At 36.8% G+C, this 25909-nt stretch overlaps 1 protein-coding gene across 1 annotated transcript in view; it reads right to left on the bottom strand.

Annotated features, from left to right (window-relative positions):
• PDE7B (phosphodiesterase 7B) overlaps positions 1-25909 on the bottom strand; it is a 339241-nt gene that overhangs the window by 242642 nt on the left and 70690 nt on the right. The window contains exon 2 of the mRNA XM_002817399.4: positions 1360-1420. Coding sequence (XP_002817445.1) covers positions 1360-1420 — 61 coding nt within the window. The remainder of the gene's footprint in view (positions 1-1359; positions 1421-25909) is intronic.

The raw sequence follows: 25909 nt of genomic DNA, 5'->3' as shown, positions 1-25909 counted from the left end.
TCTATCTATCTATCTATCTATCTATCTATCTATCTATCTATCTAGTACCTGAAATATTAGAACTTTGGAGACATTTTCATTTCACACTTTCAAGGGGAAGGAATATTGGATATTTGAAATGGGTGTATGGATGCAATGCTATATTCTTTGTTCATGTGCTTCTAGTAAAACGTTGATTTTTCAATGAATGTATTACTATATAGCCACCATCTTAATTAAAATAAAAACATAGAACTGCAAAGAGAGATTTAAAAATTAGTAAAGAATTAAAGATTAGAAGGCTAGAAAAATATGATGTCTGGTTTTTGTTTGTTTCTTAAGTCATGTACCACCTTTGATTATTTGTTACATGATTATTTTGAATTATAAATTACCAAGATCTTTGCCTGCCTCTATGTATCTTGCTGTCTGCTTTTCACCAATGATTTAGACTGTCAATATATGAAGTGGGCAGAGTAAATGGAAAATGCTAAAATGAATAATTTTGTTCTTTGCTTATTAATATAGTTCAAGGTTAGAATCTACAAAGGTAAAAATTTGGTGAAAATAAAATTTAGAAATTATTTTTATTTATCCATGCTACTGTTTACTTCTATTACTATAATGAATTGCAACTTTATTGGACATAGTTTAGTGGCTTAAATAAGATCTAAACACTAGACCTAAAATTTTACTGTTTAGAAACTTTCATATCATGATTTGGACCATTTCTCACTTTGAGGTTAAGTGCATCACTTATATTCTCTATAATTGTTTCTAACCTATAAAATGAGGAAAATAATACCAACTTCATTACCTAACAGTATATATTAAAAGAGTTTGTCAAAGGCATTGATGATATATCATCCTACAAGAACAAATGATTATTCATTACAATGTTGTTATTTTGTTACAAATGCTGTGTGGATAATAGTTGTACTGACTTCAGATTACAGTAGTTCAAATATACATTTCTTCCAGAAATTCTAAGTAAGGGTTTTGTACTGTGATGTAAGGACTTAATAATTTACTTAACTATCTTATCATCCATCTTTGGTTTAGGAATTACAATGTGGTTCTTACCTTTTCATCATAGCTGCCTGAATACAAACCACCTAATTTTATGTTATGCTGATGATCCAAGAAAATTTTTGAAAGACTCAGAAGCACGGCCCTTGACTGACTGACAATTAAGAAAATCAGAACCTTTTCTCATCATCAAGTGTTACACATATAAATGTGTTATAGCTGTCTGTATAACCATAAAAGAACCTATCAGCCTCTTCAAAACAGAATGAGAGACAGTCAAAAAGGCAACAGAACAATAACTCCACATGACATCGACATGCTAAATATATTTAAAATGAGAAGCCTTCTTACCCAGCATGCAAACACATTTGGCATTCTGATCGGGGTTCTCAAACAAGATTTCGCCACACCTCTGAAATAGAAAGATAGCCATGGTTATTTTAAGATTTCATATCAAGATTCCCAAGGCAATATATCCATGTGACCCGACATTACCATAACATTATTCTACTTTTGTTTTCACTGGTTACCTGAGTCTAGGGACTTATGTCATGAGCAGAGACTTGCCTGGTAGTAAAATATTTGAGGGATAAGTTGGAATAGATTGTTTCTGCATGCCTTATGCCCCTGCATAGAGTGGATTCTGTGTGCTCGCTTGTGAAGTCACAACTAGAGGGGCATTTGGTTTGAAACAGTTTCTATTTCAGTGGAAGATATGCAATCTATTAGGCCCAATAATCTGCGGCTAATTATTCTCAAAGTTGGTCCTTATTCATCTCCCATATTATTCTACACTACCCACTCTGCAAAGCACAGATACTATCAAACATAAAGCTAGGTGGCCTATACTTTATCCCTCTGAACTTGGAAGGAAAAACAAGTAGATAAATAATGAAAAACTGGCATTCCTAATGCTTTTCCTGAACTCACAGACTCACGGAAATATCAACTTTCTTATCTATACCTTAGTTTTAACTTGCTTGTTAAAACTTTTGTGCAAGGCAGATTCCTGTAGAGATACAATCAGTTATTTAAGAACAGGCCACAGTTGTATGATGAGTATATTGACAAAGCGTTAGTACTTGAATATATACATAAATCTTTCAAATCAGTGAGAACATAACAAATCTAATAGAAAAATGGATAAAGTACATGAGCAAGCAATTCATAGAAGAGGAAAAATCTGAATGGTCAATAAACATAGAAAACATATTTAACCATAGCTGTGATCAGAAGCAAGCAAATTAAAGATAAAATGAGGTTTATTTTCAACTCATCAATTTCACAAAATTTAGAAGTCTGGCAATAACAAATGTTTTCAAGACTGTAGAGAAATGGATACTCTCACATATTGTGGGATGGAATATAAAATGATACAATTGCTTTAGAAAAATATTTGCAAAATCCAACAAAGATGAAATGTTCATACCCTATGACATAGCAAGTTGTCTTCTAGATTTATAACTAGAGAAATTTCATATACAACTTTAATGTCTTGGTACAAAACAGATAAATAAGTGTTATTCATAAGTGGAATACTACACAACAGTTAAAATGAATTACAGCTACATATACTGTAAAACATATATATATAATATGTATATATGAAATATATAATATTAAAAATCTGGAATATTCAAATAATATAAAATATATAATATGAAAATTATATGACATATATAATGTTTAAAACATAAAAGTATAATGTTAAGCCAAAGATAATTGTCCATATTTTATGAAGTTGAAAATATCTGAAAATAGCACATATTATTTATGGATACATTAATTTATAGAAAAAGCAAAAAACATGCAATGAATAATGAAGCATCAAATTTAGGATGGGGGAAGAAATGATGAGAAATGAAATGTTGGAGGGCACACTGGGGCTATCAATTTTTTCTATAATGATGTGTCCCTTAAATTATTCTCTGAATGTTTTCCTTCATTTCAAATATTTTGAAATAAGAATTGTCCTCATGTTCACAACTCCAAATATAAAAATGGCCCTTTGCACAATACATCTCTGCACCTGTCTTCCTTGAGAGGCCATTTGGTAGCAGGCTGGACTGTCTTCATCAATAACTTGTTCTCGCTACATATTTCCTTTGCCCTTAAGGAGACCGAAGATGAGCTACATTCACTCATTTTCCTCTTTCTTTTACAGTTCACAACTTGGTTAATTCCATTCCCATCAATCTTTGTTGTATCTATACATTATATATTATAAGACAAAGTAATTTAAGGGGAAAAAATTCCTGGATGTGAGAATTCATGTTCTTCACACCTGATTATGACATCCTCTGGTACAAAGAGGGGCAAGTTGAGAGGAGAAAGGATGATGCTGTTACATTCAAATCCATCCATTTTTTTAAGATGGCCTACATTATGTGGAGGAGATGGACAGTTGGTTCAGTGATGTGAAAAGAAAGAAAGCTGCTTTTGTGAGTCAAAAGGCCGGACCGTGGAGGAAGGAGGTTGGAGGCAGCTTAAGGTTGCAAAAGAGCATTGAGTTCTCAATGGAGATCCTAGATCTTGAGCTTTCTTCCCAGCTACTCTGCTCAGCTCGTGTCATATTTATCATTTCACCTAATCTCTTCATGCTTCATTTCTTCATAAGTAACATGGGGATGCCAATGTATGCCACGAAGTCAGGTCAGAGAAGCAAATGTAAGGATTAACGACCCATGGAGTCTGATCATACTATTTGTTCCTATTTTGTTGTTTTGGAAGACATTAAACCTTTTCAAATTACTAGGATGCATTTTCTGCATTACCTGCATTTTAAAGTATATTTTTTGACCTGAAAGTGTTAATATTTTTAAGTGAAGGATCAGAGGTTTCCTAAACGTTTTAAACTTCTAGGCAAAACAAAGTGCTAGGAAGCTCTATCAATTCACATTCTGAGTCCTACAAGGAAATAACTCCAGGACCCTAGGGTGCTCCCCTGCCATTTGCTAAGGAAAAAGTCCCGACATGTGTTGTGAAGGAAGAGCTTTCCTACTTTCCTTGCAGGGCCTCTAGGGGCAGGGGTTGATGGGTTGAGGTTGCATAACTTCTCTTTGCTACCATAGCCCAAGGGCAGCCTTATATGTGCCACTTAACAGGCACATTGGTGTGAATAGAGGCACAGGAGCTGGGGTCTTGCTCTCTTTCTTGGCCATAAACAAATTCAGGAGGAGTTTTTGAAACTCCTGTGAAGCATGCATTCCTTAACAGTCGTGGCCTGCCTGGGTTCACTGGCTAGACAAGCTCATCACCAAATAGCAAGAACAGGTGTGGTGGCCCTTCCAATGACAATGAGGTGGTCCTCTTCCTTGTCTTCACTTCCCTGGAGGTCTGGGAAATTGCTGAGGCACTTTTAACTAGCTCTTTAATTGCCCTGTTTTGTAAAGTTACCTGATGATGGTAACAGATTTGAAAGCAATACCTGAGGGAATCTGATTGTTCTCAGGGCTTGAAAAAAAACAGTTTCTTTCTAGTGCTTTTTCCTATTGATGCCAGTGTTTACCCAGCCTTCGCTGCCAGGCTCCTGCTTGCTGTGCAACCCAGGGTGATGACCCAGTTTACGAGATTAACTGGGCTAAGCCACAGGGTCTAAGTTTCAGAAAACTGCAGGATCTGTCCTGGGGGAACGTCTTGTGCCCTGCTGGGTTATCGGGTGCTGCAACCCTCCTCCTTCTATGCTCTAGTCAAGCTTGCTGGGAGTCCCCATCCAAGCACCCTGCTGCCAGATGACCCTGACTTTGTACCTGGTGCTGCTCACCAGGATTCTGCCTAATTCTCAGGATCCAATCTCTCCTTAGGGATTCTATCTTTGTCTTGTCTTCTGTGCCTGAAATATTGAGACCAACTTGCCTTGTTTGTGCCCATCTCTCCCAGCCAACACTGCCTTCAGATAATAGGGCATAGTTATTGAAGAACTCATCCAAGGGGCTGGATCTCTGCTAGCAACAGAGGGATCCTGCTGGCACATGATCTCCTTCCATAGCACAGAGGATATGAATTCATGTGTGTAATGTCCATTGCCCTCAGAGACCATAAAGAGTCAAACTATGTTCATTGTTGTAACCCTGCTGCCTTGTTCGTACCAGGGCCTTCATAAATCTTTGTGGATTAGGTAGACTAAATATTTGTGGACTTGCTAACATTTGCACCCACATTATGGGCTAAACCTTGTACTAAGTGCTGTGCCTCTACTTTTCACACTAGCATTGTACTCTTTTAGCAGAGTAGAAAATTGAGGCACAGGCAGTACCACTCACTATGGAACACTCTTCTCCAATGATGGATAGAATAAATGTTGACAGCTTACTGGATGTATGACCGAGATATATAGATTCTCAAATATTGGCTACTTTTGACCTGCTCATTGCCTTGGCCAAATAGACTATCTTTACTTTTATCCCCTTCTCTCACCCACTAACCACTGGCTGTTTGCAAGAATTGCCATCTAGTAGAGCACAGGCTTTGGATCAGACTGATCAAAATTCAAATCCTGTCGCTGCCTCCTCTTATCACTGTACTATCATGGGCATTTAGTTTTGCAAATCTGCCTTCTTATCTGTAAAACAGGGTAATATAATCTACATCATAGTATCATTGGAAGCTTGGTTTTTACTTCATTATGCACAAGAATGTACTGATTTAAATTATTGTAGATAAGATTGTAAAACAAAAATAAAAATTAACAAATTTAACTCATCCAGTAAAATTCTATTTTAATTCCCATATTAGTTTTTAGGATTGAAAATGAAGACATTCTTCTAATTTTAAAAGTCACAATATTTCACAAGTTGGTTGCTAATTTTTATTTATTAAGAATTTTCCACATTAAATCTAAAATTGGACTTTTATTCAGGAAGGGAAAGATGAATGCTATAAAATATTGCATCTATTATTCACAATAGCCAAGGCATGGGGCCCACCTAAGTGGTCATCAACAGTTGAACAGCTAAAGAAAATGTGAGATATATATATATATATATATATATATATATATATATACACACACATACACAATGGAATATTACTAACTCTTGAAAAAAGAAGGAAATCCTGTCATTTGTGATAACATGGATAAATCTGGAGGACATTATGTTAAATGAAATAAGCCGGGTACAGAAAGACAAATACTGTATAATCTCACTTCTATGTTGAATTCAAAAAAATTGAATTCGTAGAAGCAGAGAGTAGAATAATAGTTACCAGGAGCTTGGGATGTTGTGAGGTTAGAGGGTGAAATCGAAGAAATATTGGTAAAATATTACAAAATTTTACATAGGAGGGGTAAGTTCAGGAAATCTATTGTACAACATGGCAACTATAGTAATAACAATGTATTGTGTATTTGCAAATTGCTAAGAGAGTAGATTTTAAGTATTCTCACCAGAAAGTGTTAAGTATGTGAGGTAAGGCATATGTTGATTAGCTTGATTTAGCCATTCCACAATGTACACATATCTCAAAGCAGCATGTTGTACACAATAGATATATATAATTTTAATTTGCCATTTAAGCATAATAAAAATTACTGCACCTATCCTTACATTAAGACAATTTTTAAATTAAAATAATTTCCATGAACTAAATAATATGTTCTAGCAAAATGTGCACAAAATATATTTCTCTTAAGTAAACTGAATTTTATCATCACTTTCACCATACATTTAGTTATAAAAAATTGATGTTAGGAGTCATTTTTAAAATCACCCATAAGTATTAAATGAACCTCTTTTCCTTAAAGAAAAATTATATCCAATTGATAATATTAAAATATTAATAATAGTCCCACATCATATTCAATAGGAATTTTTAAAAACAGTGAAAAGCTCACGTTTTTGTTCTCATTGTTCAATCGATAGCACTTCCAGCTTTCTTAAACCAGTTAATGTTTTTTCTGCTTCAGATAAGCTTTCATATATCTTTTTATTTTTCTGAGTGGTTACTATAACTTGAATTTATTATTCTCTCAGCAGGCCTCCAGCAACTAATCTTTTTAGAGAATGTGTCTTGATATCTTCAGAACAGTGGAAACATTAGCAAACAAATAAAACCAAAGACAGAAATCCTTGATGCTTGGAGGTTTGCCTGAGTGTCAGCTGAGAAGAAAACAGTTTTCTGCAAGTAGGTAATGTTAAATGTTATCAGAAAGAAATTAATAGGCTATGGTTCTTTTATTATTTTCTTCTCACATTTATAATTTTTTTTAGCAGAAACGAATTTAATAAAGGGAATTAGATGTTTATGAAATTACTGGAGGACTAGGTTATAGGCTAGGCCTCCAGAAATGACACTCAAAACAACACTGTGAAATTGACTCACCAAGCTGGGAGTTTACTAGGCCAGTGGGCCACAATTGGGAAAGTGGAAAACTAGGAAGCATCACTTAGTTGTTGACTTCAAGAACACAGCACCATGGCAGTGATCCAGGGCTTAGAAATTTATTGGTGCAATTGCCTCTTGATACCCATGAAGCTGGGAACTAAACACTGAATGCTATTGCAGAAATGCAGAAAAACTCACCCACTCCATGACTGTGCTAGATAGCGCGTTAAAGCAAAACAAACCAAACCAGAACAAAAAGAACCCCTGACATATGACTAGAGTCATTTTTGGGGAAAAAATAAATCAAACCTAAGTTTCTTGAGCTGAAAAGGTGCTAACCATGGTCAGTCTATGGGGAAGTTGTTGAAGTTTAGTGGAAAGTAAAGTACATCTTGTCTTCCCAAGAGTGGCAAAGAGAATCTGGAGTAGGCATAGCTTAAGCACAGGCTGCCTTCACTCCCACCCTCACTTCCTATTTACTTCGATTCTGCAAGTTTGCCATATAATACATGAATTTCCCAAATGAGGTTTTAGGTAAAGAAGGCAAATGCCTGTATGCTGATATATCTATTGGGATTGCATCTATTTTATTTGCTTACCACTGAATCCCTAAATGTCTAGGACAATGACTAATGCATAATGGGCACTCCCAATGTTAATTAAATGAATGAATGAATAATTCCTTACCGTAATTCTGTGGGCTATTCTGAAGTTTTCTGGGGTAGCATGAGAAGAAATTATTTTTCCAGGACATTTCTGCATACACACCAGTAAGCACTGCCATAGATGCAGCCACATGATGTGCAACTGCAATGGTCTGATGAAGGGCGAAACCTGACATTGAGATGACATTTCCAAACATCTGGGTCACTTCTCATCTCACACTTTTCCCCAACCAAGAACTGAATGGTACTAATCAAAGATAGATTCCTAGAAGATAGGCCTGGAGAGAAAGTAGTTTAGGTCTGTAGAGCATAAAAAGATATCTCCTATTAAGAGACTGAACTTCCTGACAGCGCCTGGAAGTTTGGATCTCCATTAATGTCTATCAAGTGAGTGAATGAATAAGTGAACAGTCAGCAAGACATTACTGAGTGCCTACTCTGTGCTAACACTGTACCATGAGTGTGGATACAAAATGAAATGAGATTCAGGCCAGGTCTTCTCCTTGAGATATTTGTAGCCTACTCTGAAGTCAGAACATAGAAGGCTATGGGCACTTTCAATGCTGGGTACCCACCCCTGACTGGGGTTACTGGAGAAGGCTTTGAAAGAGATGACTGTAGGCCTGAGTCTGGAGCATAGGAAAGAGTTGTCTTGTAAAAGAGAGGACTCTTCTAGGCATAGGTAGCTGTCTGGGCAAAGTCCAGAACCTTGGTTAAGATCTTGAAAGCAGCTGCCAAGGATGGGAGCAAAACTGCTGGGGTGAAAGCAGAGAGCTTAATCAAAGTGGTCGTCACAGAGGGGGTTGGAGAAAAATTGGGGTCAATAGTGATTTAAAAAAAAATCTTTATGGACTGGACTGGAGAGGCTTGGTTTGCTTTGGAAGAACCAGGATGCTTAATGAATTACTTTAGCATTGTATCAAATAATTACAATATAGCTATCTCTGTATTATAGCTCTTAATTGGCTCCAGATGTCTCTCACCAACGATATTGGCTGCCATCATTTTGCCCATTTGAGGTAGAAGTTACCCCAAAGAGGATACCAAGCCGAAGTGTTTCTTAGTCCTTTTTCTTGAATTATCTTATAGAATGGCTATGACCAAAAGAATCCCCGCAACCACCCAGTTGAAACCTCAGTGAGGCTGATTTCTCCTGCTGCTGAAACCATTAGCACCTAGTGTTGAGAACACCCCAGCTCCCAGAAGATACATTTTCAGGGTCTCCTACATGACAGTGGCCCAGGTCCACATCATTTTATGCAGAGTCCTGTCTACCGTGTGGGTGGCATAGTCAGGGCTCAATCTCTACACACTGTGGCAGCCCTCAGCACTCTGGTGCCAGAGGACGGCAGATTTGGAACTGGGGCTGATTTCAGCTCGAGCTCATGTTTTCCTTTTTAAGCTTTTCCAGTGAAAGAGCAGATTTCTATCCCATTGCAGGCTGTTAAAACGTCAGAGACTAATAAGTTTTCAACAATCTGTCAGTGCAGATCTCCAGCAACAACCTGGCACTGCTTTCAAATCAGGGCCTCATCGTCCAGCCCAACCTCAGCCAGTCAAAATAAGAGACACACCAGCAAAAGAAAAAAAAGAAAAAGATAATCACCTCGAGCTGAGCAGAAATTCTACACAAATCCATTGTTGCCAACAATCAACAGCAAATCTGTGGGCTATGTAACCTGAGGTGACCCTTCCAGAAGAGCCATCCCTTATAAACCTCTAATTAGGTATGGTTAGGAGTGACTTGAAAGATATTAATGCTATTGCTACTGGAAAATGAGCTTACCAGCTTTTAACAGCTTTGTTTTCTTCTTCAGTCAAAGAACAGAATGTTAGCTCAATGGCGTATGCTTTCTATTAGAGCAGTGCCAGCAGCAGCAATCTCCAGAGAGTCTCTCAGCATTTTATTACATACCCCTATTTTTAAATGTTTAAAAACTACTTATTATGGAAAACCTGATTTCAGCCCAAGAGTAATTTTTTTTTTTTTTTTTTAGTTATTAAGCAAACTTCCAAAATGCAGAACTGTGTTTTCTGTCATTTTATCCCTAGACAGTAGAGGGCAATAGAAAGGCTATATGGCTAAGATCTCCTTGTATCCCTGCAGGGAGATCCTGAGGTCAGATGGTGTGGTGCAGGCTCAGAGTCATTGTGTCTTACGTTGCACTCTCCAAGTCATGCAGCATTGTCTCCATGCGTCATGGTTAGTCCTGATTCCCATAGCACACATCAGAATGCACATTGGAGACAGCCTCTTTCATTGTGCAAAACGACTATAGCCTCTGCACAAGCTCCATTTTAGAAAAACCTGTACCTGTGAAGGCTGATGGCATGGAGTACACTGCGGTCTCTAGAGCACCCAGTTATAGGAACTGACTAGGCATCTCAGTTCAAGGTACTTTGGGAATAATTCTGGTATGCGCTCTGGGAATTTTCCTGTAGCAGACACAAATCCATATGCCACAAATCTTGATACACAGTTCAAAAATGTCAGAATTTTGCAATGCTATTTCATCTTTTACTTATTGTCTCAGAATCCCAAGGGTTGACACCTAGCCACACTTTGTTTTCAAAAAGATAGCTGTGAAGGCAAACAACTAAAGCCAAACACATTTCACTTACATATAGTCATTTTTAAAAGGTGAAGTCCATAGACACTTTGTGTTGGAGAAAACCGGAGGCAATATAGAAAAAAAAAAAAGAAAGAAAAGAAAACAGATTGGTGGACATAAAGGAAAGAACTGAGTATATCGGGGTTCAAATCCCAAACCTATTCCTCAACAGCTGTGTGATCTTAGTCAGAGTTGACTTATCCTTTCAAAACTCATTGTAGAGTAGAGGGAGTAACAATGCTCACTCCTCTACAGAAATGCAATATATGTGAAACCACGTTATATACCCTAAAACCATAATGGGGCCTACCGTGTATCTGGTTTTGTGGAAGGAAGGAGGTAGAAGCAGAATAGGGTCATTTGGTGGTAGTGTGTACAAGATACAAAGCACAGTTCTACCATGTAAATCATGGGGTTTTATGAGGGGAAGATTTTGCTCCTCCCATGATGGACAGCCCTGGTCCTTCAGAGGTTAGCCTGCAAGACCAGAGGTCTAGAGAGCAGAGGTCATTGGGGCAGGATGGAGGCAGTGACCCTGTCTGATGTGCCCTTATCCTTGGCATTGAGGAAGCGGGAAGAACCCACCTAGATTTGGGAAAAAGGGGTCCCTTCTAGGTGATCAGCCAAACTGGCTACATCCTGATGGGTTGTGGAAAAGTTTCTGAATAATGTATTCTGATTAAGTAGGGGAGAGAGAAACTAGTATTAAACAAGTCTTCAGTGGAGGTTGGAGGTGCAAGATAAGCTGGGAGGGTGTTTGCTCTAAGAATGAGAAACTGTGGATGCAAAACTCTAAAGGCAATTGAGGAAATGAAGGAAATGAAGAATGGCTAGAAGGGAATGGGATTCAGATAACCAGGAGAACTGGAGAGTGGAGAGACGCAAGTCTGGGGAAGTTGGCAGGGGCCAGATCAGGAAGGGCCCTGCAGGACTCCATTTGGTGATTGGACACAAGCCTAGATGCTGCAGGCTGTGCATCTGGAAGAAGGCCCCGCAGCTCACAGGACATCTGTTCAAGGCAATAGAGAGATTCGAAAAGGGTTTAGGATGTTTCTGTAACATGAGTACCACATGCAGCAGCCACGTTTGCTGACCAATGTCGCTCCTCACCACACTGAACAGGACCCTTAGGTGGAAAAAGGGTTCTGCTAAGTGGGGTACCACCTTGTTAGTGAGTGTCTAATGACATACTCCCAATTATGTCTAACACTTTTAGTTGCGTCAATCAGCCAAGTTGGAAAATGCCACCAGAGGCCCTCCTCACTCCGACTTCCTTCTTAGTAGTGTCTCACACAGTGTGTTCACAATCAGATAGATTTCTTTAGATTTAGTATACTCCATATGGTCTTTATGAAGCATAGATCATAGAAATGAGAACATGGCTTGTCAAAATTCCAAGTCTAGCATGACTGTATTATGAAGAATGTGACCTTCTGAGTCATGCAGAGAGTGAGCGTTGAGAACGTGCTGAAAGTGGTAATGAACAGTCAGGCCTCTGGATCCTGGAAGGTGGAGGAACCAGGGTCCTGGAACAAATGCCCTCTCTTCACCCTTTTAGGGACATCTCCCTCTCAGAAACTGCTAGAAGGGCATGCTGTACTTCAAGAAAATCATTCCTTAACTTGACTCTCACCTTCAGAGGGAGATTTGAACCAGAACAGGACCCTATGTTCCTGCCCCTGAACCTGATACAATGTGCAGCAAGGCCTCAGTCTGTGTTGCTGCTGCCCCTGGACAGACGACACTGTGAGCTGCTGGGACGAGCGCCTTTTTGTCTGACTGTGTGTTGCCAACAAATATGTACTCACACTTGTTAAACTCCAGCCATCTGGTCGATGTGTCCAAGCTTTAGGCATTCGTTTTCCCGATTTACACTGCAATTGTCAAGCTACTTTATAAGACCCTACAGATAGCAAAAGGTTAATAGATAATATCAGCAATATCTCCAGATATTTGCCTGTCTGATGTCCAGATCTCCAGACATCATGATTCAGAGATGCATGGGCTCTCATCCAGCCTGTAACTGAATGAATATTTACTCAGGACAAACGAGTACTTATAATGTGCTCCTTGCAGCTCAGTGTAGCAATGCTCCTGTACATAAACCAACAATTAAATGTAATCCTATACACTTGTAGTTTAAAAAGAAATTCAAACCAGTCCTTGGAATTAAATAACCTCACTGCTAGAGAAAATGACTTCCAGAACATGAAGCCCAACATGCAAATGCGGAGCCTCTGAGCCACAAAAGAACAAACACTTTTGCATAGGGAGAAGGGCTTGTTGTTTAACTACTTGTGAGGTCAAAGATCCAGATGTTCCCATAGACAATCAAAAAACTATTACTGGTCAAATTGTATTGACCATTTCCACATGGACAGCGCTGAGACATGCATTTGGCCTCAGAAAGGAAATTTCATTAAATTCTACTGGCAATCAATGGCGATCCCAAGCTAGAGCTAGAAAATCCAACATTTTGGAGAAACGACTGACAGGTTTTATAAGCCGCAAGTGAAAATGAAATTATGTATATTTTGCTAACAGTCATACACTGCTTTGGTACAGTTTACTAAACTCCACAACAGACTTTGGCAAGAGCAATATTTGAAAGACACCTCTTCAAGGTTCTCCCTCACTTCATGAAGGTAGAGGCTTTCTGTCTAATTCATTGCTGCTTCCAGCACTAGGATCAATATCCATCACATCATAGATTCTCAATAAATATTGCTTAGCTGAAAGAATGAATACATAATTTGGGGCAAAAATACACTGAATCCATTTACTACTGCAATTAAAATCTGTGAGATGAAAATCCTTAAAGAGAAGAATATGTGAATAAAGTTATACTTAAATTAGTTCAGATTACAAGTTTTGATGCCATTACTCCACTAAGAAGTTAGTATCTGAGGCCATGCAGTGAATCTATTACAGATACTTTAGGTGGAGTCAAACCTGAAGGCAAAGATTTCTCCATTCTTTCAATGTTTTTGAAAGATGTTTTTCCTGGACAGCAAGAATCATGAATATATAAAATTCTCTGTTTCATATATATATATATATATATATGAAATTATATATATATATATGAAATTATATATATATATACTTCATCTCTCTCTATATAAAATATATAGAGAAAATATATATTATATATATATTTTTATAGATATATATATTTTTTGAGACAGAGTTTCACTCTTGTCGCCAGGCTGGAGTGCAATGGTGCAATCTCAGCTCACTGCAACCTCCACCTCCTGGGTTCAAGCAATTCTCCTGCCTCAGCCTCCCAAGTAGCTGGGATTACAGGCACCCACCACCATGCCCAGCTAATATTTGTATTTTTTTTAGTAGGGACAGAGTTTCACCATGTTGACCAGGCTGGTCTCAAACTCCTGACCTCAGGTGATCCGCCTGCCTTGGCCTCCCAAAGTGCTGGGATTATAGGTGTGAGCCACTGCACCTGGCCCGAATATATATATTTTTAAACAGCAGCTTTTTTCACTGACAAATATTACCAAAATTAAACAAATAAATAAAATTTGTTTTAAATCTCCTTGGTCAGAGTCCATATCCTGTAAATGGAGGTAATACCTATACTCTATCTCATTAGTACAGGGTTAAGGAGTTAAATTAGAAAAGTGTTTCAAATGTCCAAGAAGAAAAATTATATAAAGGTCACTTGGGGATTATCTGAAGTAGTAGGTGCCGTGTTATTCATGGTTTGTAGTTTTCATTCAAATTACTTTATTGCTTCAAGACCCTCTGTAGGCTTCTTTATAAGTGGAGATAATCATTGACATGAGTTTTAATTTTTATTAGTACTTATACTTTAGTATGGGTATCTACTGGAGTAACTAAAATGCAAATACCAAATAGAGGTGAGTACCAACAGAGGTTTAGGAAAGAAACAGTTCTTTGTTTTTTGTGGACTGTGAAATCAATCCCAAATCACTGGGTTGTCTTTAAATTATTAAAGACTGACCAGGGGCATATTTGGTCCTCTTAGATCCTAAAACTTATAAAATATAAAGGAAGGACTCTTAAGAAAAGGAATACAAATGAATGGTCACAAAAATAAGAATAGAATCTTAGAATGTGTCAATGAAATTGAGGAATCTTGAAGATCATACTTCATTAGCTTCCTAGTAAATCTGCCTGTGAAACTGACAATGCAATATGACATATATTCATCATTTAACAATGATTATCATTTAACTGATGGTTAGCAAACTAGGAGATTTTTGCTTATTTGAATCTTTTTAACCTTGTAATTTAAAACTGTTATCTCTATGTATTCTTAGCAAACCAAAAAATAAATTGAACACAATAATAGCAAATAACTTTTGAAATAATGCAATACATATAGACCAATTTTATTAAACCTACCAGCTTATTTAAGGGCAAGAGTTATATCTTAGCTTTGAATCCTGCTGTCTACAGAATGTTTGACTTAAAGCAGGTACCCAGTAAATGCTCTTTAATTCATGGCCAAATGAAGAAAATATCACCAAGTAACGTGATCACTAGTTAAACAAATTGTATTAAACTCAAACATGTCAACACAAGCATACTTGGAGATCACTGATAGGTATGAAATTTTTAAGGGGTGTATCTTGTGCAGGTATGTGTGTGTACACACAAAGTAAACACATATGTATGTATACATGCATATTTATACACAGACACATATGACATATGTTAAATAACTGTGCTTTGTAGTGCACTATGTTTAGTGATTAGGACCCCAGGTTCTTGTCTGGAGTCTAGTAAGAGTGAGTTTGAATCCCAACTCCACCGTATCCTAGCTCTTTGACCTTGGAAATGACCTTATTCTAACCCTCTGTGCTTTCACCAAAAACCATGGAGACAGAGCTCCTAAGAGATCAAATGAGATAATACACAGAAGGTTTTCAGCACAGTGCCCTGCACACAGGGAGTGCATACTCCATGCCATCTATGACTAATAGACCCTTAAATTCTGGCCCTCATCAGGTAAAACAGATGAAGAAGGAAAAACCTGACTTTCCATTTTGGATATTGTGCTATCTTGCTCTCCAATCAAAGGGAAGCTTTGCTCTTCCCTTTGTCCTACAAGCTCATGTCTCCAAATCATTGAGGAAGTGTAAACAAGTGGAGCCAGAGAACATGGGCTTTGGGTCCAACAGTTCCTGCATGGCACTTCCCAGTCCGGTGACCACAGGAGACTTTCTGAACCTGCTTCCTCGTCTCCGGAACGTGAAGAAAACTTTCTGCCTCACAGGTTGTCTTGGGGTTAGATATGATCAGGAAAGCTCCTGGCTCAATAGTATGATTTTGTGAATGTGTGCATCTATATATTTATCTATCTCTTTCTCCATTTTTTTAAACTTCAATGCTTGCCTCCCCTTCTCCATATGTTCAAATTATCCCTATTATTCGAGGTCTAGCTGAAATGGTGATTTTTTAAAAACTCATTTTTAATTTGTGTGGGTAAATAGTAGATGTATATATCTATGGGGTGTATGAGATGTTTGGATACAGGCATGCAATGTGAAATAAGCACATCATGAGAAAGGGGTATTCATCCCCTCAAGCATTTATCTATTGAGTTGCAAACAATCCAATTACACTCTTAAAGTTATTTAAAAATGTATAGTTAAGTAATTATTGATTATAGTTACCCTGTTGTGCTATTAAATAGTAGGGCTGATTCATTCTTTCTATTTTTTTAATATCTGAAATGGCAATCTTTTATGACACTTTCCTGATTGTTTTTGAGCCTAAGTTAACATTCTTCTTTCCAGAATTTCCTATAAATTTTTTAAGCCACTTTCTACTTTACATTTTTTTCTTTGTCTATTAAGCCACGAGGTCCTTAGGGCCTGAATCCAGGTCTACTTTATTTATATTAATATATTCTACTCTGCTTTTGGAATAGCGTATATACCAGTGTGTGTGTGTGTGTGTGTGTGTGTGTGTGTGTGGTAACAAAAAATTTTAATGAACATCTGTTTTTAAAATCTTGCTCCCCATTCCCGCCACCTCATTGTACAAAGATTTTTAGTTCAATGTACATTTCTGTTTGTGTGCATGTTTGTACACATATTACCATTCCCCATACACATGTACGCACATGTATATTGCCAAGGGTATTAAACCTAAAGTCTTAAAGCCTCAAAATGTTCCGAAAAATGATGTATTGTGCACCGTGCTATCATTGTGGAATTATGTTCTTCATGTTGAAAAATCTCTCATTTATTTTCAAGTTGTTAATAGAGGAGACATTCCCTTGTAACACTTCCCGTAATATATTCCATTGTTTATATTTCTGGGAAAAAATTTTTATCATTATTACTCATTTATTATAAATGAAAATATTAAACCTTTGGAATCAAGAAACTAATATTCAGTTGCTTTCTTGGCCTGCCACCATTCATACCTTCACTTTAACTGATGCCAACATTCTTTCAGAGCCCTTTGTTAGTGAAACATTTCTTCATCTAAATCCCAAGAGTAATTTTTATTTTCAAAAACATGATCTTGTTATTAAATAACATTCTCAATGTCATCTATACAAACAGATCGTACGTAATTCATGTGCTATCATGCGCATTGGATAATCAAAGAATATTATTTTACAGAGATCACTTAGGTGAAATTGAGGAATAAAGGAGTAAAATTATGGAATGGATTCACGTAAAGGTTTAAAATCAAGATCTGGTCTTGAGTATCTTTAACTAGTCATTGGGCACATGTGATAGTTATAGGAAATCATTACTAGTCTTTATATTCAAATTTGAACCTGTATGTGGTTTTTACTTTCTAAAAAGGAAAGCAAATCTCTTTTGTGACCTTTAAAGTGGAAAACCTTTAAGGTAAGGCAAATTTCACAAAAGATAAAATATCAGCCAACCTATTAACATCTGATGTTTCAAATATGTGGTTAGGTGAGTTGGCAAGAATACTTCTTCATAAGGAAACTATTTTGATTTTCAGAATAATAAAGTCAAAGGGCTCTGGCAAAAGATACTTTTGAAAAATGAACTATTATGCAAACTTTCAATGACACATAGAACTCCAAGTAGCCTCAGAAATCTTACAGCAAATCATGAAAGTATATTGTAGTCTTGGTCACCCATGTGCCATTAAGATATATGGAAGCTGAATATCTTGAAAATAATTTTTATAGCATTGTTGATTATTCTTATTTTCCAGCTCAAATGCACAACCCAGCATCCTAGGGTCTCACTTGATTTAATCCTTTCTCTCATTGCCTGCCTCCTCCACTTCCCTCCAAACTCCAAACAACTGAATGCATTGCCGAGTCCTTTTACTTCTACTTCTCAAATCCATTTGACTTTCCTTATTCTACCATGGGCTATTCTCATGCATTCTCATCCTATGCTTAGATTTCTGCACAGCTGCCCCAGGGACCCTCTTTTCCTAGTATTGCCTCACTCCATTCTAATTGTCACATAGCAGCCAGAGTGATCTACTACTGCCTGAGTCAGTCACATCCCTGCTCTACAACCTTCCATGATGATATAGTTTGGCTCTGTGTCCCCACCCAAATCTCATCTTGTAGCTCCCATAATTCCCTTCTGTTGTGGGAGGGACCCAGTGGGAGACAACTGAATCATGAGGGTGGGTCTTTCCCATGCTGTTCTTGTGATAGCAAGTCTCACGAGATCTGATAGCTTTATAAGGCAGAGTTTCCCCGCACAAGCTCTCTCTTTGCCTGCTGCCATCCATGTAAGAGGTGACTTGCTCCTTCTTGCCTTCTACCATGATTGTGAGGCCTCCCCAGCCATATGGAACTATAAGTCATTAAACCTCTTTCTTTTGTAAATTGCCCAGTCTCGGGTATGTCTTTATCAGCAGTGTGAAAACAGACTAATACACCTGACTACTCTTTTCCTTCAAAATAACCCAGAATTCCTAGTCTGGCACACAAGACCTTCAGCTCTGGCTCTTGCTCCCTAATCACATACTGCTCTAAGTTTACTGACCTACTTTCTAGTGCCCATTATTCCTCCTTACCTCTGAGCCCCTGCACCTCTCTTAGGAGCTTCCCCTTATCTGCCCTTCAGGTTACAGCTCTGGTATCACCTGTTCCTCCTGGAGGCCTTCATGAACCTCCACTGTTCTGTCAAATGCCTCTTCTAAGCGCCCTCGTAGCACCATCTGTTGAGGCATCAATCACACGGATCAAATTTCCTAGTATCAAATCAGGGAAGGCCTCTAACTTCTTTTCAGTGTTGTCCATTAGAAATATAAAGCAAGTCACATATGTACTTTTAAGTTTTCTAGTAGCTGCATTATAAAAAGGAAAAGAAAACAGGAAAAAACTAAAACAAACAACCCCAGTGAAGTTAATTTAGTAATATATTTCATATAACCTAAGATATCTAAGATATTATCATTTTAGCATTAAATTAACAATGAAGTATTTTACTTTTTCAGACTAAATCTTTGAAATCTGCAATATATTTTATACTTACAGCAAAACTCAATTCTAATAAGCTACATTTCAAGTGCTCCATACCATAGTCAGACAGCATAGTTATAGATAAAACTCTTACAGGAAATAATAAGTGCTTGTTTGTTTTATTTTGCATTTCCCGTACGCCCATTGTAAGTTTTAAGTATTCTTGAATTATTTTTGTAAAAAGAAAATATGATGTAACAAGACTCTCAAATTAGAAACAAGTCACCTTTTAAAACTGGAAACTTGGAAAGAAAATTTTACCATGTATTGAACAAAAACAATGACTTGATATACTGGATTCTTTCACTGTTGTTTACCACACCAACACTGTGCAAAACAAAAGTAGCATGCAGAAGGACCTTCCAGATAGCACTTGGTAATTGCATTGAGTGTTATTAGGTATAAAAATAACCCAGTTCTTACTGTATTTTAGGCTGCGAAAATTTTGCATAGTAGGTCTATACTTTCTGTTATTTATTTTAGGTTCAGAGGGTACATGTGCAGGTTTGTTACATGGGTAAATTGCATGATGCTGAGGTTTAGTGTACCAATGATCCTGTTACCCAGGTAGTGAGCATAGTACCTGATAGGTAGTTTTTCAACCCACACTGCCTCTCCCACCCTCCCACTTCAAGCAGTCCCCAGTGTTATTATTGTTCCCATCTTTGTGACCATGCGTATTCAATGTTTAGCTCCCACTTATAAGTTAGAACATGTAGTATTTGGTTTTCTGTGTCTGTGTTAGTTCACTTAGGATAATGGCTTTTAGCTTTGTTCATGTTACTGTAAAGGACATGATTTTGTCCCTTTTTATGGCTAAGTAGTATTCCACGGTGTATATGTATGTATGTGTGTATGTGTATATATGTATATATAGGTGTGTGTGTGTGTGTGTGTGTGTATATATATATATACACATATATAATCACATTTTCTTTATTCAGTCTGCCATTGATGGACATCTAGGTTGATTCTGTATCTTTGCTATTGTGAATAGTGTTGCAATGAACATATGAGCGTATGTGCCTTTTTGGTAGAAATATTTATTTTCCTTTGTGTTGATACCCAGTAGTGAGATTGCTGGGTCAAATGGTAGTTCTGCTTTTAGCTCTTTGAAGAATTGTCACATTGCTTTCCACAGTAGCTAAACTAATTTACATTCCCACCAGCAGTGTGTAAGTGCTCCCTTTTCTCTGCAACTTTGCCAACATCTGTTGTTTTTTTAACTTTTTAATAACAATGGGCATTCTGACTGGTGTGAGATGGTATCTCATGGTGGTTTTGATTTGCATTTCTCTAATGATTACTGATGATGAGCATTTTTTCATATATTTGCTGGCTGCATGTATGTCTTCTTTTGAGAAGTGTCTGCTCATGACTGATGCCCAATTTTTAATGGGATTATTGGTTTCTTGTTTGTTGTTTAAGTTCCTTACAGATTCTGGATACTAGACCTTTGTTGGGTGCATAATTTGGGAATATATTCTCCCATTTTGTAGGTTGTTAGTTTACTGTGTTCATAGTTTATTTTGCTGTGCAAAAACTCTTTAGTTTAATTAGGTCCCACTTGTCAATTTTTGCTTTTGTTGTCATTGCTTTTGGGGACTTAGTCATACATTCTTTGCTGAGGCCAATGTAATGCCAGAATGGTATTTTCTAGGTTTTCTTCTACAGTTTTTATAGTTTCAGGTATTATCATTTACAATAGCCACAAAAAGAATAAAATTCCTAGGAATATAGCTAACTAAGAAGGTGAAAAATCTCTTCAGTGAGAATTATAAAATGCTTCTGAAAGAAATCAGAGAAGAGACAAACAAATGGAAAAACATTCCATACCCACGGACAGGAAGAAACAATATCATTAAAATGGCCATACTGCCCAAAGAGTTTGTAGATTCAATGCTATTCCTATCAAACTACCAACATAATTTTTTATAGAATTAAAAGAAACTATTCTAAAAGTCATAGAGAAACAAAAAAGAGCCTGAGTCACCCAAGTAATCCTAAGAAAAAAAGAACAAAGCTGGAGGCCTCACACTACCTGAACTTCAAACTATACTACAAGGCTACAGTAACCAATCAACATGGTACTGGTACAAAAACAGACACATAGACCAATGGGACAGAATAGAGAACCCAGACACAAAGTTAAATGATTTTAAAACAAAGCATAGGGAGCATAAAAATAAGGTTATCAGATTAATTTAGCATACATGTTACAGAAAAAAATGGAAGCAATGATAAAATGTATTGTTTGTGAAGAAGAAACACATTTTCTCAAGAAAAAGCTCATTAAATTATATGCTAACAAGTATTTTAGACGAATAGGCTGCTATTGAAGAAACAATTAGAATTATGGTGCTATAACCTAAGAATATGTAATAAGAACATGAATTCAACATACTTCATTAATTCAAACAGCTACATTAATTCAAAGACTTCATAAAGATTATGCAGAATCCTTTATGAGTCAACATTTTGAGAGTATCACTACTGCTGATTTTTCTTCTTTGTTCAGTAGATTTATGCAAGAAAAGATAAGGAAAATTTATTAAGCACTTGCTGCACAGTAGAAGTAGTGAGGTTCGTTTGGATGGGGTTCAGGACATGCCACCCCAAAATGTGGTGCATCGTGACATTTGAGAAAGCACTAGAAACAGGAAGGCCTTTCTGACCACCACCCTCTACCCTTGCTCTTCTCTCCTGAAGGAGGTCATAAAACCTAGGAGAGATTTTCTGATCTTCACGTGAAGCAGGTCATACGACCCTCTTTGAAAAGTGCTCTCCCTATACCCAAGGTATAGGAGCCAGACACAGAGATACCAAGAAGAATGTGAACACACAGGTTTTGCTAAGCTCCCCCCAGTTCAGTACCATTAGACCACACCCTTTGTCCTCTAATCATATTTCCTTGTGACCGCCCACTCTTCCTTAAGCCTTTCATAAAAAAATACAGAGGTTTGCCAGGCGTGGTGGCTCACGCCTGTAATCCCAGCACTTTGGGAGGCCAAGGCAGGCAGATCACGAGGTCAGGAGATTGAGACCATCCTGGCTAACACGGTGAAACCCTGTCTCTACCAAAAATACAAAAAAATCAGCCGGGCTTGGTGGCGGGCTACTGTAGTCCCAGCTGCTCGGGAGGCTGAGGCAGGAGAATGACGTGAACCCAGGAGGCGGAGCTTGCAGTGAGCCGAGATTGCGCCACTGCACTCCAGCCTGGGCGACAGAGTGAGACTCTATCCCCCCGCCCAAAAAAAGAAAGAAAGACAGAAGTATGCCTCACTACTCAGGCTTCATTTCCTAAAGAAGTCTACAGTGTCATATAAAACTTATATAATCAATTTATATTCTTTCCTTTTGTTAATCTGTCTTCTATTATAGCGGCCTCAGCCATGAACCTAGTGATGGGTGAGGGAAATCCACTGCTTCTCACCTACAATTTTCAACACACAAACAAACAAAAGGGCAAAACATTTTTTTTAAAAAAAATTATGCAGTTTGTGTAAAATGAATATCAGGGGAAAAAATAGGCTAGTGCCTTTCAGAAACACTATTTTTGAAAAACTATTTGGGTGGCATAGAGAGCATAAGCTGTTAAGATCTTTCAAGCAAGGCGTTAAGATCATTCTAATTGTAAATGTTATTAAACCAGGGCTTTTGCTTTTTTGTTGTCTTTTAAGAATTATTTAAACAATATGCGCAGTATTCATTTCAGAATTTTTTTTTTTCATGCTGAAGTCCCTTGGGTGTTTTGTGGCAAGGTACTGGCAAAAATTCATTTTTGCTGAATTTCATCTAGTGAAATAGTTCTCAAAAAACTGATTTCACTAGTTTGCATGTCTTGCTGATTTTTGTAGTAAACAGAAGAAGCTCAGTTTTGCAATGTAAGATCACATTGTAGTCACGCTTAAAATGTTAAATAATGTGTCAGCAATGAAATAAATTTGACTGAAAGCTAAAGTGACTATCTAGCTGAGATAGAGAGTAAGGTATGCCCTTTTTGGATAATCTGAGGGATTTCAACTGACATGTTGAACATCTTATAATGTTATAACATTCCCCAGTGTTCACTCAAGATCTAAACTGCCTGAGGACCCTGTTACTCTTTCCAAGTTGAACCCTTGGCAGTTAGGGAACGTAATGTTTGTTGGGTATTTTTAATGATTTATTTTTTAAATATTAAATTTTCTACTTCTTTTCTTCCAGCTTCTGTTTCAGTTTAATTGAATAATATCTTGAGACAGTTTGGCTTACAAACTATTAAAAATGTTCATCAATTTTGGCTACTTATTCATATGAAACAAGATTTTCCCCATTTTACAAAAAAAAAAAAAACCCAAATATAGAAATACAGTGTGTGCTGACTTTGATATAAAACTATATCCATCACCCAGCCTTCAAATGTTTGTGTTTTTAGAACAGCCTCTATTTTTGTTGCTGGTATTTTAAAAACCAACCTACCCACTCAACCTAACCACTTCTACTGTATGACAAACTCTTAATAAATTTTCCTTGTATTTTCCTATACAACTCACTGATTGACTTTGTAAGTAAATATTATACTTTTACATTAAAAACTATATAGTACTATAATACTTTGATCTCTTTCATTTATTGGAAACTGTGCATAAGATTCTGCCACTCAAAAAAAAAAGAAAAACAAAAATACTTAGAGGTGACATCCCACAAAAAAAAAAAAAAAAAAAAAAAAAAGAGAGAGAGAGATTCCACTACTCAGAGTTTGAAATTTGCTGTTCTAAGCAAGCATTATGTGGTAGAACAATTTCTGGTCCTGCTACCAGAAGACCTGGGTTTGGTTTCAGATACACCAAGTAGATGGTGTGACTTTGGACAAGTCACCTTGCTTTTCAGGCTCTCAGACTGCTCACCTATACACAGGGCAGGTTATGGCATTCTGGGGAAATTGAGGAAGCTAGGATGGAGCTGGAACAGAGAGAATCTAGAGGGAGCAGAATGTGGGGCCACCCTCAAAGCTCTATCATATGGTACAATATCCTTTGGATAGACTATATCTATTTCTCTACGTCAGAACAATTAAATTGTTTCCAATTTTTTAGGTCATAAGAAGCATTGTGATGAATGTATTTTTACATGTTTTTTAGGTTAGGAAATTTTTCTGGAATAAGAATTATTGAATGAAAGAATAATAACTTTAATTTTTTTCTAAATACTTTCTGTAAAACACATGTCTAGAAAATTTATTCGAATTTTGGTCGGAATTGAATGAGATTACCTGTGCACCTTCCTATCACTAATTGTTTTTACATTTAAAAAAATTTGTCAACTTGATAAGCAATAATGTATTTATTATTGCTTTCATTAGATTTCTTAGATTACTAGTGAAGTTTAATATATGTTTGTGTCCATCATTTCTCTGAATTTCTTTTACTGTGTACTGCTAACCATCTCGGTTGTTATTTTTCTACTGTTGGTAACAACTGGTTGGTAATAGTAATTGTTTCATAAAATTTCTTTGATTATAAAGGATATTAATTCATTGTCATATTTTACAAGTATATTATCAAGTTTGTCACTTGTGTTTTAATTTTATAAAATTTCCATATATAATTTCTACATTTTTATGTTGTCAAGTTTGACATTTGCTCTCTCATTCATGACTTTTATGCCCTGAAACTCCTTCTGTATGGTAAGACCACTATATGTGTTCATTTCTTTCTATTTTATATTGTTCTTAATACAAACAGCTATTAATCTACTTTTTTATGTTTTATCTGAGATTGGTATAACCTACTTTTTTCTAAAAAGTCAGTTCTGCCTATACCATTTGTTGAATGACCCATCAGTTTCCCATTGTTTATGAAGCTTTACTAATCATATACTAAACATTTCATATATAATACAAATCACTTGGTGTCAATTTTACATATTTTTAATATTCTATGAAATATGATATTTATACAAAGATCTCTATATACCTTACAGATTAATTTTAGTTATCAGATATTTTTATAAAGTAATACTGCATCTGTGTAATAGCTCTAAGGCAAGTCATGCATCTTCTTGGTGTCTCCATGCCTAGTGCAGAGTTTGCCATACAGTAGGCACTCAATATATAGCTACGGAATTGCATGAGCCTTTTTCAAGAGAAATATTCTATTTTTTGTGACAAAAGAAGGGACATAAAGTGGACACATGGATTGTGTTGGCTACTTCAGTTTCTTTCTCTTCTTCTTCTTTTTAAATAAACATTAATAAAACAGGATTGATATCTCTTGAAAGTTCTAGTGAAGCAAGGAGGTTTTCCAGAAGGTGGTTGGATCCTTTTATTAAAAGCATCTGTGCCACGGCCACTGGCAGAAGCCCAAACACCCTGAAGTGGATGGCTCTGGGAAATCAGAGAGATAGAACACAGCCAAATTCTAAGATGGAACAAATCGTAAAGTCATACTGCATCTTAATTTGATGACCCACAGGGAAGGTTGTTCTGCCTCATCAAGTCTATAAAGCAAGGTATTTATGGTTTTCTTGTGCATTTAATAGGTAACAAGAGTAATGTATAATGATGCTATTACACTGACTTAACATAGACTGTTTCTTAAGGTGTTCTGTTGTTAATTTTACTACTTTCATTTTCTCCATGTGTGATTGATTTTGCATTCATTGTTTCATAATATATATCCATCTTCAGTGAGGCATTCCGAAAGCAGAAGAAAGCAAGCACTTAGGGAATATTCACATTAAAGAAGTCATATAACTCAAAAGATGAAAAATGCCATGTATCTCCTCTCCAATATGGTAATTAACAGCTGAAAGTCAACTCTGGATGATCTGTATAGTGGGGCAGTAAAGGG

The sequence above is a fragment of the Pongo abelii genome, chromosome 5 (genome assembly GCF_028885655.2).
Source record: "Pongo abelii isolate AG06213 chromosome 5, NHGRI_mPonAbe1-v2.0_pri, whole genome shotgun sequence".
NCBI lineage: Eukaryota > Metazoa > Chordata > Mammalia > Primates > Hominidae > Pongo > Pongo abelii.
This window is presented reverse-complemented; position numbering and strand designations above follow the sequence as displayed.